The sequence below is a fragment of the Odocoileus virginianus genome, chromosome 14, assembly GCF_023699985.2.
Source record: "Odocoileus virginianus isolate 20LAN1187 ecotype Illinois chromosome 14, Ovbor_1.2, whole genome shotgun sequence".
Classification (NCBI taxonomy): Eukaryota; Metazoa; Chordata; class Mammalia; order Artiodactyla; family Cervidae; genus Odocoileus; species Odocoileus virginianus.
This window is the reverse complement of record NC_069687.1, coordinates 28,241,340-28,256,822: the sequence shown is the minus strand read 5'-3', so window position 1 is coordinate 28,256,822 and position 15,483 is coordinate 28,241,340. Positions and strand designations below refer to the sequence as shown.

Genomic DNA, 15,483 nt, shown 5'->3' with positions numbered 1-15,483 from the left:
TCTTCCTCCCCAGCCCTCACATCCCATCCCAACCCTGCTATAAAAACATAATAGAACACAACAAAATACCACAGTTCAGTCTAAGATGGGAAGAAAAAGTGGCTCCAACAAAAACAAGACCGAAACACAAGACACAACATCTTTGAACAGATATAACAAAACTGCCACGGCCCACAGGGCAAGGGGCCAAAAGGAGACCTCAGACCTAGGGCATTCAGAGGTTCGGGGCAGCTTCCCTCTGGCTGCATCTTCCGGGCTCTGCTGCAGGAACAGGACAGGACCGGGAGGTTGCTGAGGGGCTGGGCAGGACCCCTCCTCCCACTCTAAAGTGCAGGTCACTGACTGGAGTGTTATTGGTTGGGGGAGATGTCGCAGGCTCCTTACAGAGAGAGGGACGTAGGGAGACAGCAGGGGCCCCAACGGCTGCCCCTCCCCCACCCCATGCCCAAGGTGAGAAAGTTAGCGCAGTCCCTTCCCAGAAATAGTTCATGGCCCCCAGGAGCCTGCACGCTTGCATTCATATGGCATAAAGCCTCAAGTTGACCGTGGTTATCAGAAAGCTGAGTGCGAGGACCCATCGCACAAGCGGCGCCTTGGAGATGATGCCGGGCTGGGGCTTCCTCCTGGACGCCTTGGTGGGAGTGGAGTCTTGCGCCTTGCTGACAGCTCGCCTGCAGGTCTGGTGTCCGCAAGCATTGTGGGGCCCTAATCCTTGGCACTGTGGGGTCAGCAGCCCCTGCAACTCCTTAGACAGCTGCATGTTGCCTAGGAAGGCGGTCTTGGTCTCGTGCAGGACCTTCTGCCCCACCTCGGGGATCCTCTCGAGAGTGTTCATGCGGGAGCCGTACAACTAGCTGCTTGAACTCGGTGGCGCTGGTCATGTTGGGGAAAGTGCAGAAGGCCAGGCCCTCCGGAGCTGGACAGGCCCAGGGCCTTCTGAGCGATCTTTTTGAGGACATGGCACCCCGGACGGGTCGCCCAGGTAGCGGGTGTAGGCGTGGGCCACCAGCAGCTCAAGCTCTTGGGGTCTCCGCACCGAGAGCTAGGTGGCCTGCGCATACGGGATGCCCTCCTGCCCGCGGGCACTAAGGCCGCGTCCTGTTCCAGGGCTGCCCTGCGGTGCAGCTTTTCGGGGAGCTGAGGCGGGGCGTAGACCGGTTTCTCCTGGTTGTGTTCTATCTCCTCCTCCAGGGCCAAAGAGACGTGGTACTGAGACGCCATCACCAGTTTACAGCCATCTGGGGTCACCCTCGCCCTTCTGACAGCCCTGCGGGAGCCCTGCATTCTTCTCCTGGGTGTACACCTCAGTGGCCTCCTTCATGTGGGTGCATGCCAAGCCTCTCCCATCGTGTCCGACTCTTTGCCACCCTATGAACTGTTGCCTGCGACTTCTCTGCTCATGAGATTCTCCAGGCAAGAATCCTGGAGTGGGTTGTTTGTGCCCTCCTCCAGGCGATCTTCCCCAACCAGCGATAAAACCCATGTCTCTTAAGTCTCTTGCATTGGCAGGTGGGTTCTTTACCACTCGAGCCACCTGGGAAGCCAGGCCTCCTTCAGGGCCTCTGACTAATCCTGGGGTACGCTGTTGGCCTGCAGGTGCTCCATCCTGCGGCTGCACTTGTTCTGGCTCTGGACTGGCTTCCGGGACTCTGGCTCTAACTGCTCAGATGGAGGAGGCAGGAGGGCGACTGTCTACTCTGCCTATTTTAAATTCGATTATTTGTGTTTTTATTATTGAGTTGTAAGAGCTCTTTATACATTCTAGCTATAAGTTCTTTATCAGGTATATGATTTATAATTTTTTTTCCCATTACACCAGTTGACTTTTGATTTTTTTGTTTTTGATGGTGTCCTTTGAAGCACATTTTCTTTCTTTCTTTCTTTTTTTGAAGCACATTTTCTTAATGATATTCTTTTAATAATGTTCAGTTTATCTCTTTTTTGTTTTCTAAGTTGGGTTTTTGGTCATATCTAAGAAACCATTAAAGCTCAACATTCAGAAAACTAAGATCATGGCATCTGGTCCCATCACTTCATGGGAAATAGATGGGGAAACAGTGGAAACAGTGACGGAATTTATTTTTGGGGGCTCCAAAATCACTGCAGATGGTGATTGCAGCCAGGAAATTAAGACACTCATTCCTTGGAAGGAAAGTTATGACCAACCTAGACAGCATATTAAAAAGCAGAGACATTACTTTGCTAACAAAGGTCTGTCTAGTCAAGGCTATGGTTTTTCCATTGGTCATGTATGGATATGAGAGTTGGACTGTGAAGAAGGCTGAGCACCGAAGAACTGATGCTTTTGAACTGTGGGTTGGAGAAGACTCTTGAGAGTCCCTTGGACTGCAAGGAGATCCAACCAGTCCATCCTAAAGGAGATCAGTCCTGGGTGTTCATTGGAAGGACTGAAGCTGAAACTCCAATACTTTGGCCACCTCATGCAAAGAGTTGACTCATTGGAAAAGACCCTGATGCTGGGAGGGATTGGGAGCAAGAGGAGAAGGGGATGACATAGGGTGAGATGTCTGGATGGCATCACCGACTCGATGGACATGAGTTTGAGTAGACTCCAGGAGCTGGTGATGGACAGGGAGGCCTGGTGTGCTGCGATTCATGGGGTCACAAAGAGTCGGACACGGCTGAATGACTGAACTGAACTGAACTGAAGAAACCATTGCCTAATACAACAGCTTGAAGATTTATGCCATTTTTCATCTAAACATTTTATATTTTTAGCTATACATTTAGGTCTTTGATCCATTTTAATTTTTGTATATAGTGTAAGGTAGGGTTTCCACTTTATTTATTTATTGGTACGTGGATAAACAGTTGTTTCTGTACCATTTGCTTTGAAGACTGTTCTTTCCCATGGAATTGCCTTGGCAGCCTTATTAAAAATCAACTGATGACAAATGTGAGAGTGTATTTCTATTAACTTTTGTGAGAGTGTATTTCTAGTGTATGTGTGGTCTTATATTTATTTTAATTTTTTATTGAAGTACAGTTGATTTATAATGTTGTGTGTATGTGTGGTGTTAAAGTCTATTTTGTCTGATGGTTGCTGTTTGCATGATACATAGTTTACCACTCTATTTTTCCCAGCCTACCTGTATCTGTGGCATAACAAATTACAAGTTCAGCGTCTTAAAGCAACACACATTTATTATTTCAGAGTTTCTATCAGTCAGGAATTTGGCATAGCTTAAATGGATTCTTTGCTCAGAGTCTCACAAGGTTGTGATCAAAGTGTTGGATTGGCTATATTCTCACCTGGAACTTGGAGTCCTCTTCCAAGCTCACTCATATTGTTGGCATAATTTAGTTGCTTTAGTTCTAAGATTGAGACCATCAGCTCTTAGAGATTACCTCTCTCCATAGGCAGTTTACAACACAGCTGTTTCCTCAAGAGTGTCTCAGCTGACTCAGGTCTCTCTAATTAGAGAAGAGATGGCTTCATTTTCAAGAGAAAGTGATGATGTCACCAGATTATGCAGACCCACCCAGGATAATCTCTCTTTTGATTAACTCAGTGTGAATTTATTAAGGACTTTAATTACACCTGCAACATCCCCTCCCTTCTGCCATATTCTAGTGGTTAGAATGGGGCTTCCCTGGTGGCTTAGATGGTAAAGAATCCACCTGCAATGCAGGAGACCTGGGTTTGATCCCTGGGTTGGAAAAATCCTCTGGAGGAGGGAAAGGCTACCCACTCCAGTATTCTTGTCCGGAGAATCCCGGGACAGAGGAGCCTGGTGGGCTACAGTCTATATAGGGTTGCAAAGAGTCAGACACGACGGAATGACTTTCACACACATGCACACAGTGGTTAGAAGTAATTTACAAAATCTGCTCCCACTGAAGGAGAGGGGATCACACACATATGTAGATAGTAGGGCTACAAGAATTATAAGGGCCATGTTACAATTATGCCTTTGATAGATGGGAACATGGGAAGGAGCACAAATTCTCTATGTAGGTTCCTTTTATCCATTTTGATTTTTGAAGTATGTGAATTTATTATCACTTACTCAAAAATAAAATTTTAGGAGACTTCTCTGGTGGTCCAGTGGTTAAGGATCTGCTTTGCAATGAAGGGGATGCAGGTTCAATCCCTTGTTGGGGAACTAAGATCCCACAAGCCAAGGAGCAACTAAACCCAAGCACCTGAATTACTGAGCCCACTTGCCTCAACTAGAGAGGCCATGTGCCACAACAAAGCATTTTGTGTGACACAACGAAGACCCCATGTAAAAAAGTAAATATTTTTAAAAAGTTTTGTATCTTTGCATATGTGTCTTTGGACCTGCTTATCTCTTATTAAAAGACCACTTCGTGTAACTGTTCTTACTGTAAAATCATTACATCATTCTGAGGTTCTGGTTAAGAACATGGACTCTGGAGGCAGGCTGTGGATTTTGGGTAAGATACTTTATCTCTTTGAGCCTTTCCTGTAACATAAGGCTAATTATAGCACATAGGATGTTGTGAGAACTGGGTTAACATACTAGTATCACTCAGATACTGCTGCTTGATAACACAACATCTTAGTCACAATAACAAGCATTGATTTCTCCAAGCATCAGGCTTGCAATTTGCCAGATGTGCTTGGCTGAGCTGATTACTTAACTTCCCCCAGCCTGAGTTTCTTTGCAAAAAAAGATGGGTGTGTCACTCTGGGATTCCCAAAAGGCAGGACCCAAGACAAAGGCTTTTGTGCTACTATTTTGTTACGGAGTCCATCTCCCAGGAATGGGGAGCACAGGATTGAGGGATTGAGGCTTAAAGTGGGAGAGCCATATTTAGAATGTGTTGTTGAGCTTGCTGTAGCTTAGTATCCCTGAGAAGTTGTACAAAGGATCTAAAAACAATCCATTAGGGAAGAGAAAGGAGAGCATTTACCCACCAGCTTGAACTGCTAACTCCTGAGCATTTGGAGGTGACCCCCGGGGACATGAGGTGTGGTACCGACAAGCTGCACTGCAGGAAGCAGCTGAAGTCCACGCCTAACAGCAGCAGGCCCTAATCTTCACCATTCTGGTGTGGAGTTTCGGGAAAGCATGCCTGGCACATTTCCAGCAGTCAATAAATAAATGGTCCTGGTTATTAGGAATATATATTTTGGTCCCCAAATAGAATTTATTCCTCTCTTCCTTCCTTCCTTTGTTTTTTCTTTCCTTCCTTTCCTCCCTTTTTCTTTGTATAGAGACAAGGTGATTTTGAAGTCTACTTTGTAGAAAATAAGGAAAAAAAAGCTAGGAAAACTCTGTAAAAAAAAAAAAGCAATGAAGTTACGTAAAGTCTGAGTAATTTCAAAAGTATGATATGAATAGAATGAATAGAATAATATGAATGTTGCATGAATAGACAATGAGCATATATATTTGTGGACAAAATACATGTAGCTATCCATTGTATTTTTTATAGTATTGTTTGCAATAGCAAAGGACTGGAAACAGCCTAAATGTCCATCAATAGGGGTGTGACAAAAAAAATTATGGTATGTTTATATAATAGAATATGAAGCAACTGAAAGAAATCACAAACAAGCTCGTAAGTACTGATATATTTGTGTGTATATGCCCAAGAATTTTAGTACCTGTGTGTGTGCAAGTTGCTCAGTTGTTTCCGACTCTTTGAGATCCCACAGTCTGCAGTTTACCAGGCTCCTCTGTCCATGGAATTCTCCAGTAAGAATATTGGAGTGGGCTGCCATTCCCTTCTCCAGGGGATCTTCCCGACCAAGGAATCAAACCTGGATCTCCTGCAGTGCAGGCAGATTCTTTACCATCTGAGCCACCAGGGAAGCTCTTAGTACCTATACTACATAACAAATTATTCCAAACTTAGCGGAAAACAACAAATATTTATTATTTCACTGTTTTTGGAGCCATTCAGGAATGGCTTAGCCTGGTGGTAGAGGTTCAGAATCATTAATGAGGTTGCAGTTAACACACTGGTCTTCCGGGATGGCTCAGCGGTGAAGAATCTGCCTGTAATGCAGGAGCTACAGGAGACTTGGGTAGGAAAGACACCCTGGAGAAGGGAATGGCAACCCACTCCAGTATGCTTGTCTGGAGAATCCTGCGGACAGAGGAGCCTGGCAGGCTACAGTCCACAGTGTCACAAAGAGTCAGACACGACTGAAGGGATTTAGCACACATCCAGGGGATTCACTTCCAAGATGACTCACTCACACGGCTGTTCCTTCGCAACTAGGCCTCTTCGTAACGCTGCTTGCATGTCTTCATGGCAGGCGGCTGGCCTCCCTCAGATCTCAGAGAGAGGGAAGGAGAACAAGGGAGAAGCTGCAAACACTATTGTCCTAATCTAAGAAGTCATGCATAGTCCTGCCAGCCACATTCAATTTTTTTGAAGACAGTCACTAAGTCTGGCCCATACGCAAGGGGAGGGGAATTAGGTTTCCCCTAATCTGCTAAGGTATTTGAAAATCACTAAGGGAAGAGAGGAACAACTGGGTGCACAGGGCTAGAAGGACGATTTTTCACTGTATCTATCTTTATACTCTTTAAACTGTGTATTTGACTATATTTCTTTTAAAAAGCAACATTTTAAACTATTTGCGAAAGAACTGGGAGGGGGAGAAAAAGAGGGGGAAAAAAAAAGAGTTGAACAGGATGCCAATGAAAGAAATTAGTTGAAGTGAAATCGACCTTTGCCCAAAAAGATAGGTAATAGGAAGGGAACACTGTGTTCATCCTGCCCTCTTCTCCCCACCCTAGATTTAGCTTCCCACTTTCCGCGGCAGAGGGTGGTGGTGGTGGTGAAGGCCAGCATGAGTTCTGGATAATGGGTTTGTGGAAGGAAAAGAACTCTGTAGCCAAAATGTTCCATGCTACGGTTTTACCGTGGGCGAATATCTCTTATTACAGTTTCAGTCCAGTTACATTCCTCCTACCTAAATCATTCTGAAGCCACAGCCTGTGGTCACTCCTGACTTTAAATAATATCGGATGGCATACGATGCCATTTCTGGGTAATGTTTTATGTGTTAAGTTCCACTCGTCTGGCCTTCCAACGCCCTCCCCTCAGATTTGACATCTATGCTTTAACAGAACGTGCAGTCAAGCACGCCAAGAGGATTTAACCTAGTAATTAAATTGAAAGATTTAATGTGTAGAAAGACGTGGCGTAAAACCCATCAGGTTTATTGTCTCTATAAAAAGCTCGTTAAGGTCGACTGTACTGACCTGTGCATGCTAACTACTTACTGCGCCCGGGTTGGCAGGAGGGACAAAGTTTTACAAACCAAACTATTCAATTTGTTCTATCGTCTCTCTTCATACCGTAATACACCCAGAAAAACTAAAAGTCCGCTTTCAGGGTATTTAAACGCAGTTGCTCCTTCTGAAGGGTCTGGGAATGTGGGCAGAGAGAGAGCGTTCTCTCCACGCCCCATCGGCGGTGAGCAAAGTCCTTCCAGTGTCTCACGGGGACACCGGACTCCAAGCCCGGCCCCCGCACTCCAAGCCCGGCCCCCGCAGCCCGGGCCGAGGCCTACTCCGAGGACAGTGGTGTCTGGGGTGCTGTGGGCGCAGCTCCAGACGGATCAGGGTTCGCCTTCGCGAGGCCAAGGCTGCCCCGATTCGTTGAGGCCTTTCCAATGTCTACTTTCAGCCCCGGCTCCTTAGGGCACACAGGGGAAGGCGGGTGGAGAAAGGACACGTCACGGGAGGGGGGCGCGGGCGATGAAGGGACTCCAAGGAAACGGCAAGGGCCGGGGGAGTCCCAGGGACCCGGGAGGGTGCTCCTTGACCGCAGGCCCTGCCCCCGCCCACTCCCCGGCCCCCGGGTCCCTGCCCGCCGCTTCCGGCGCCCTCCGGGTCCGCCCCGCGCAGTCCGTGCCACATCCTCCAGTGACGTCAGCCGGCGCCGCCATATTGGAAAGGCGCCGCCGCCGCCGCTTCTTCCTCAGCCGCTTCCTCTTCTACCGCCTCCGTCTTGCTCCGGCTGCCTCACGTCCGCGTCCACAAAAAAGATAAGAGTCCCTCGTCCGCCCCACCGACGCCGGGTCCACCCGCTCCCCCTCGGCCCGTCTCCTCATGACTGCACCCGGCCCCGCTGCCGACGGACCTCTCCCCAGTGCCCGGTCTTAACACGGAAGCGCGGGTCGGGGGCCGCGGAGGGAGGAAGAGGGAGACCCCGCAGGTCCTGCGTCCCTCTCGGCCCGGCGCGGCGGAGCCATGACCTCGCTGACCCAGCGCAGCTCCGGGCTGGTGCAGCGGCGTACGGAGGCCTCCCGCAACGCCGCCGACAAGGAGCGGGCGGCGGGCGGCGGCGGCGGCAACGATGAGGACGACGCGCAGAGCCGTCGCGACGAGCAGGACGACGACGACAAGGGCGACTCCAAGGAAACGCGGCTGACCCTGATGGAGGAAGTGCTCCTGCTGGGCCTCAAGGACCGCGAGGTGCGGGCGCGGCGGGCAGGGCGGGGGCGGCCGGTGCAGGGCCCGGGCGCCGAGCGGGAGCCCGGCTACTGGCTCCGCGCGTCTGCTTTCCGAGCTCCCGAGCTCCGCGCGCGGGAGCGCCCTGCTCACCCTCCAGCACTGAGTGCTTGGATTTCCCTTTCTGGTTTCTCAATCACTCCTTTCATTTTAACTCGGCGGTCTATTGCGTCCTCACTTTTTTTTTTTTTTTTCCGCGTGTTTAACCCGGGTAAACCTCAGGGTACAATTCCCGTGGAGTGCAGGTTAGCGTGAAACACCTGGAACCACCAGCGCCCTGAACCCATAGGTTCTGCAGGTTTTAGGACCTAGGAGAGGGGTCCACTGATCTGCTGTCTGGGGACTAACAAAAAAGAACAACTTAAGGTGTGTTGTTTGGAAATTTTGAAAAATTTCCTTGAAATGGTAATGGAAGCAAAAGTTTTATTTTTCCTGTTGAAGTCCAACAAAATTCTCATGAAACCTGCAAATTGACTTTCTAGGTAAACATGCTTTGGGTGAGAGATTATTTTTATAATTTTATCATTTCGTCAGTTTTTTTGTTCTAAAAGTCTTGCAGTCTCAATGAAGGAGGGACTTTTTCGTGGGGGTGCTTGCAATGGTAGGTTTGTGACTTGATGAAAGGCCTCAGCGTTTCGATAGATACGTGTGTTCTCACTTTGAAACAATTATTTTCACGCTTATACCTTGTGAGAATATTCACACATAGAGGAGTTGGGAAAAATGCTACGGTGGACACCTGTATACTCACCTAGGTTCTATAATTAACATTTTGCTGTATTTGCTTTATCATGTGTTTGTCTGCAAAGTTGATTATTTTTAGAGACCTGCGGAGGGTCAGACAGATGAATCGATATTGTATAAATCATATATGGTGAGGGGTCCCAGAAGCTTGTTATATCTCTCTGTGGAAACTACAGACAGCACATTTTGAGAGTCAGATACGAAAATATCTAAGTTTTTTTGTTTTTCAATAGTTTTCCCAATTCACAGAGATGGGCAAAAAAACTTCATGTTAAGACAACTTCGTCATCTTTCTCCAAAAGTTATCAGATATAGGTGAGTTTTATATGGATTGTTTGTGGACTCCTGATATTTAGTAATCTAATGAGTTAAAGTTTACCTTGATGGAAATGTCTGGAGTATTTGTGTTATCTAGGTTTCCAGTTTGCTCAGGTCTTTCTTTTCTTTCTCTTTTTTTTTTTGCTCAGGTTTTTCTGATGCTCACTTGATGTTCCTTTGGCCACGAAAGGGACCCAGTATTTCTCTTAGTTCCTGAGTTATGCACCCAGGCTGTATATGAAATTTCTTTTTTCTCTTTGGAAAAACAAACTAGAGGTATAATGTCCTAGACATGTGATTTTGGAAAATATTCTTATGAAAGATTCTTTCAGCTTCAAAGTTTAGAATCTTGATAATAAACGTTTTTATCTTTTTCCTCTGGGACAAAAGTAACATTGTAAAAAATACTAAAAAAAAAAAAAACGAAATGAAGAAAACAAGTCTCATCCATATTCCTGAATGAATATCTGGTTTATAAGTTTTGAGACTTTTCTATGTGGATATATTCTTTGTGTAAAACTAAAACTTAAAAGCTAAACCAAAACTAGCTTTTGGACTTCTGAGTCACTGTAAATGAGAAATTAAGAGTGAGAAAGTACCTTTTTGTTTTTTTAAGTATGTGTTACTCTGAATGTGGCAGCCCACTCCACTATTCTTGCCTGGGGAATTCCATGGACAGAGAAGCCTGGCGGGTTACAGTCCATGAGGTCCTAGGAGTCCAAAACTACTGAGTGATGTTTAAGCTGAAGCATATTAACATGCTGTTTTCCCTTGATTGGTTTTCATGAAGGTAATCTAAAGAATTTATTTGTTGCAACTTAATAGTGCTTACAAAATCTAGACAATTTGAAGTTCTTTGGTGGCAGGTAATTGAGGCCATCTGTTGTGTTTGTGTCAGGAGTCACTATACTCTGCCATGTCATGGCCAAGGGCCAGATGCTAATTCTGATAGTTTCAGCAACCACAGAGGGAAGGAAACTTTTTTCCCTTTAGCAGGCAAGTTCATGGAATTGTGGTGGTGGGTGGGTCTGGGACTTTGCATTGCTTTATAAAGAGTTAGGTTTAGGGATTAATCTGTGTTTCCCCCAGTCTTCACATCTTTACATATAACTAGCCCTGGCAACTCATGCATTTGTATCTTTGTCCTTAAGACACCCACCCTCCCTCCCACTCCCCCCTTCATCCTGCTCCTGTCTTCTACTTGTATACTTTTTTTTAGGGGACAGTAATTACTCTCATGTAGGTTCTAGGCATTTAAGCTTATTAATACTAGGTTTTAACTTATTAAATTTAATAATAGCAAATTCTAAATTTTAGCTGTAATATAGAGCTCACTTTAACTTTTTATTATTTTTTTAACTTTTTATTGTTTTAACTTAATATCCATCTTTGTCATAGCTGGGTACTTTTAAGATACTCAAAAGTTAAATTCAGAGGTTATGTTTGTCATTAATAATGGATACACTTTATATATTTGTGAGCTAACCTTAGATAGATAATAGTTGCTCAGTCCTTTCTGACTCTTTGTGATCCCATGGACTGTAACCTCTGTCCAGGGATTCTCCTGGCAAAAATACTGGAGTGAGTAGCCATTCTCTTCTCCAGGGGATCTTCCCAACCCAGTAATCAAACCTGGGTCTTCCGCATTGCAGGCAGATTCTTTACCATCTGAGGTACCAGGAAAGCCCTAGAGCTAACCTTACTTGAAATCAAAACAAGGAAAATTTTAAAGAAATTGTGAGAGGTGAAATTAGTTCAATTTTAATTTTTTTTAATAATGCTGAGACTAACAGCTTGTGAAAAATACTTTATGTTGAATAAAAAACCTACAGAAAAGTGCACGTGAGTGTGAAGAATTTTCACAAACTGAACACACCTGTTGAACCAACACCTTCATCAAGAAACAGAACCTGAGCAGCTCTCCAGAAGTCCCACTTGATTTCCTTTCCAGTCACTGCCTGGTCCTCAAGAGCCACCACTTGTTTGACTTGAGAATTCAGCATAGAGTTTCCCCCTTTTTTGTACTTTCATTTATATCTTTTGTAAAGCAAGTTTGTGACTTGCTTCTTTGAGGTTGTCATTTGTTCATTCTCATTTTATTATCAGCTTAACTTTTAGCACATTTACAATCTGCAATATTTTAAAAAATTGTTTAACTCATATCCTGAATCTAGTATTCTCCTCCTCGCCTGTTTACTGAACAGAAGGCTCAGCTTGCCTGCCAGTGAGCAGATGGTCTGGCTTCAGATTACCTATTAGGGATAACTATAAAGTTATCGTGAATTTCATTTCAGATTTTTTTTACCAATGATTTTCCTTTCTGTCTTATTAAAACACAGATGCCTTGGCCTCTCCAGGGCTTTGATGCTCAATATAGGCAGAGGACATAGGTATTGGAGTAAATAAAGAGAAGCCCACAACAAGATGGCAGATAGGTTTATTTTTTATTTTTTTTTGGCAGATAGGTTTAAACTTGAATTCAACTTCCAAATAATTAGCAAGATTTCTGCAATCTCTCCTGTGTTTAAGAGGAAGAGACAGCAAACAAGCTAGGTGTGTCCCCCCCTCCCAACTATTTGATTTTTCCGTAGAGGCCTCCTATAGTCATTGTTTTCTGAATGCCTCTTTGAGAATTAAGTGAAATAACTGGTGTCATATACTTTTAAATATCTTCATTCATGGAACATCTTAGTGCTTTAAAGTTGGATTTGTTTATATTAAATGACCAGGTATAATTTAGAGTGGAATGTGGAATAGCAGAGTGGAAGGATGTGGTGTAGTCTTTTTTTTGTCGTGTAGTCTTGATCTGAGGTATATCCTTTGCTTTCCATGTTATTCAAATGCTCTGAGCCTCAGCGCTCTCTAAAATGGAGACATAGACCTCTCCTGTAATTTTGATGACTGTTGTGGACATTTCTTGTTTTACCCTTCACTTTGTCTCTTAAGGTTTTATTTTGCCTGTAGGGTGTTCCCCATTGTATACAACCCTGGGATGCCCTATTGAAGCATTCACCCCTTCCCTTTTGTAGTGTAGTCAGACCTAGACTTGTCCAACCAGATGTTTTCTCCTTGGACTTTGGCTCTCGAGAGCAGAACAAGAGGCTGTGGGGATTTTGGGGGACCTGTCAGTGGAGCGTCAGTGTGTGGGTAACATTGTTCTCTGACTTGGTTGTTTCAGATTCCTTCTCCCTAGCCCTGTGGCGCTTGTTTTTTCCATCCTGATTTCCCAGGCAGCTTTCAATTTTGTAAGCTTTAAGAACCTTTTTAAGTCCCCCCCCCCCCTTTTCTTAAGTCCCCCTTTTAAGAACCTTTTAAAGTCCCTTTTTAGAGATTGCCAGAGTCAGTTTATGATGTTTTGAATGCTTGCAGGTAAGAACTTTAATGTGCTAATTTAACGCTATATCTTGAAAAATAAGTAGATGCTTGAGCTGGATAATACACACTTAGGATAAAATAGTTAAGTTTAACTAAAATGATAGAACTGACTTTTGTGTGACTTTTAAATTAGCTCTAAAGAGTGATCCAAAAGTGTTCTATTTTTGTAATTTCCCAAGGTTTCTACTTTGAAGTACAGTACTTATTAAGATGGATAACTTTTTAAAAATAATTCTCCTTCTGGTGCATGCAGTAATACACATTATCTGCATATCAAATCTGTTAGTGAGAAATTCATTCAATACTCAGTATTTAAAGATGTGTTAAAATTTTAGTAATTTAAAGCATAATAAAGACTTCCAGGTTTTAGAATTTTGTTATTCCTTTAATAAAAATAATGTACTGTTCATATTTTTGAATGATTTGAGTGATATTTTTTCAGGTGCATTTAAGAGTACACAAGTATGAAATATTAGTTATAAAATTAGTTTTTGGAGTTCATTGAATCACTCGATTGTATCTTTTACATAAGATTTTATATTAGTGAAGTTACTTTTCTTCAGGGTTCTCTCACAGTTTGGCCAAAATATTCACTGATTCATTTTATATGTCATACTGACATTTGATATTTATTCATTTTAAACCATCTGAGCATTCCTGTATGGATCATTTATGAATATCTTTTAGAATTACACTTTGAAGTTATTTTGATCAAATATTTAGGCATACTTTTTGACATTTAAAGAGATAACCTATTGCAGTCATTGTCCGCTCTTATGTAAATCTCAAAAGATTTACAATTCCAAAAATGCATTATGCTTGTCCAGTTGTGTTGTGTTAAACTTGACCCAACACTGCTTTATGTCCAAGCAAACTTTCAGCTTTGTATCCGCATAATTTTTCTATTAATCAGAGTAAATTGTGTCATGTTGTAATCTTTGTTGAGGGGATTTTATTTTCATGGGAGTGTCCTTTTGAAGCTGCTCAAAGAGATGGCTTGTCTTTCCCTTGTTTCTTCCATTTAATAAGAGTGACAAGTAACAAAGGAGAGAACCTGACTTCATTTTGAAATTGATGCCAGTGGCTTTAGGTTTCTCTGATCAAAGCTTGAAAGACTGCAACCTGTTTCAAGTATTGTACAGTATTATAATCTAGTGAATCTTGAGGTTTTAAATTAGGTATTAGAGAGATAAATATATGTAGGAGGGTGTTATTTTATTCATACTATCTTGTCTTACTAGTTGTTTGGTAAATCTGTGATCTGCAAGAATACAATTAATATTAAAGTACATTATTGCCAGAAAGAATGCTTCTGGTAAATATATTCTTAAACTGAAAAAGTTAAATTTTAAATGGAAAAGAAAAACACCTTTATTTTTAAACAATAAATTGTATATGATTTACATAATTTTTTAATAGAGAAATTCTTAAATTGGAGTCAAAGGATGGAATTTAGAAATTCTGTGAACGTTCTGTAGTTAGTTGTATGTATTGTATGTGTATATTTTTCTAGAGAAAGGGAACATAGCTTTTGTGAGGTGCTCAAAGCATTTAGTGAACCAGAAGCTTAAAAATGATCTAGTAGAGAAACTGTTTCTTTGTTTTAGTTTATTGTTTTGGCTGTGTTTTGTCTTTTTTTCCTCTTGAAAATTGACTACAGAAGGTTTCAGGTTTCAGGGTTGTGGTGAGTTGGATTTTCAGTTTGAAATAGGAAGCCAGCATTTCTGTACCTTGGTTATCTTGCTAGATGACATTTGCAAATTGTGTAACTACCACATACAGAGTTCTAATAACTTCCATGTGTTCATCGTATGTTTATTGAGCTAAGCCTTTGATGAGGTGCAAATATTAGAAAGAACGTCTCTGTCTTCAAGCCCTTTTCATTTCAGTTCTCTGGGTCAAAACTCTTTAACAGTAAACTAAAAAACTAAATTGTGTTGCTGTCATTAAATTTTTCCATGGTGATTATCTCAGCCTGGCATATAGCTTCCACACAATAAATATTTACTATACTAAGTAAGGCATGTATTTTCATTGAGGGTCATGTCATCCCTAAGGGAGAGAAAGTTGGTTCTGGGGATGGTGATGAAAAATTCTTACTCCTTTTATGTATAAAGCGTAGATATACATACAGTATATAAACAGGTCAGGTGGTGCTAGTGGTAAAGAATCCACTTGCCAGTGCAGGAGACTAAAGAGATGTGGATTTGATCCCTGGGTCCGGAAGATCCCCTGGAGAAGGAAATGGCAACCTACTCTAGTAATCTTGCCTGGAAAATTCCATGGACAGAGCAGCATGTCTACAGTCTATGGGGCCTGAAAAGAGTTGGACTCTACTGATTGAGTACATACAGTGTACCATCTTACCAAATTTTATGGGAGAGGATGTGGTTAGAGAAAAAACTCTTTGAGAAAGCTCCTTTAGGGAGCAGAAATGGGAAAAAGAAGTTGAGAAATACTGGAATAAATTAATATTGAAAATACTGAGTTTGTGCTTAGCTGAGGTTTAGATCTTTTTCTCTGATACGAATTTTTATTGTAATAGAATTTGACTAGTAGTTTGGTAGTAGGAGAAATAATT

The 15,483-nt window shown here is 43.0% G+C and overlaps 1 protein-coding gene and 1 pseudogene across 1 annotated transcript in view; one reads left to right on the top strand and one right to left on the bottom strand.

Annotated features, from left to right (window-relative positions):
* Positions 1-517: 517 nt before the first annotated feature.
* On the bottom strand, positions 518-1,688 carry LOC110147668 (heme oxygenase 1-like; annotated as a pseudogene).
* A 6,212-nt stretch (positions 1,689-7,900) lies between these two features.
* Positions 7,901-15,483, top strand: part of GOLPH3 (golgi phosphoprotein 3) — a 47,762-nt gene continuing 40,179 nt past the window's right edge. Inside the window, exon 1 of the mRNA XM_020908674.2 lies at positions 7,901-8,429. Coding sequence (XP_020764333.1) covers positions 8,205-8,429 — 225 coding nt within the window. The 5' untranslated portion in view covers positions 7,901-8,204. The remainder of the gene's footprint in view (positions 8,430-15,483) is intronic.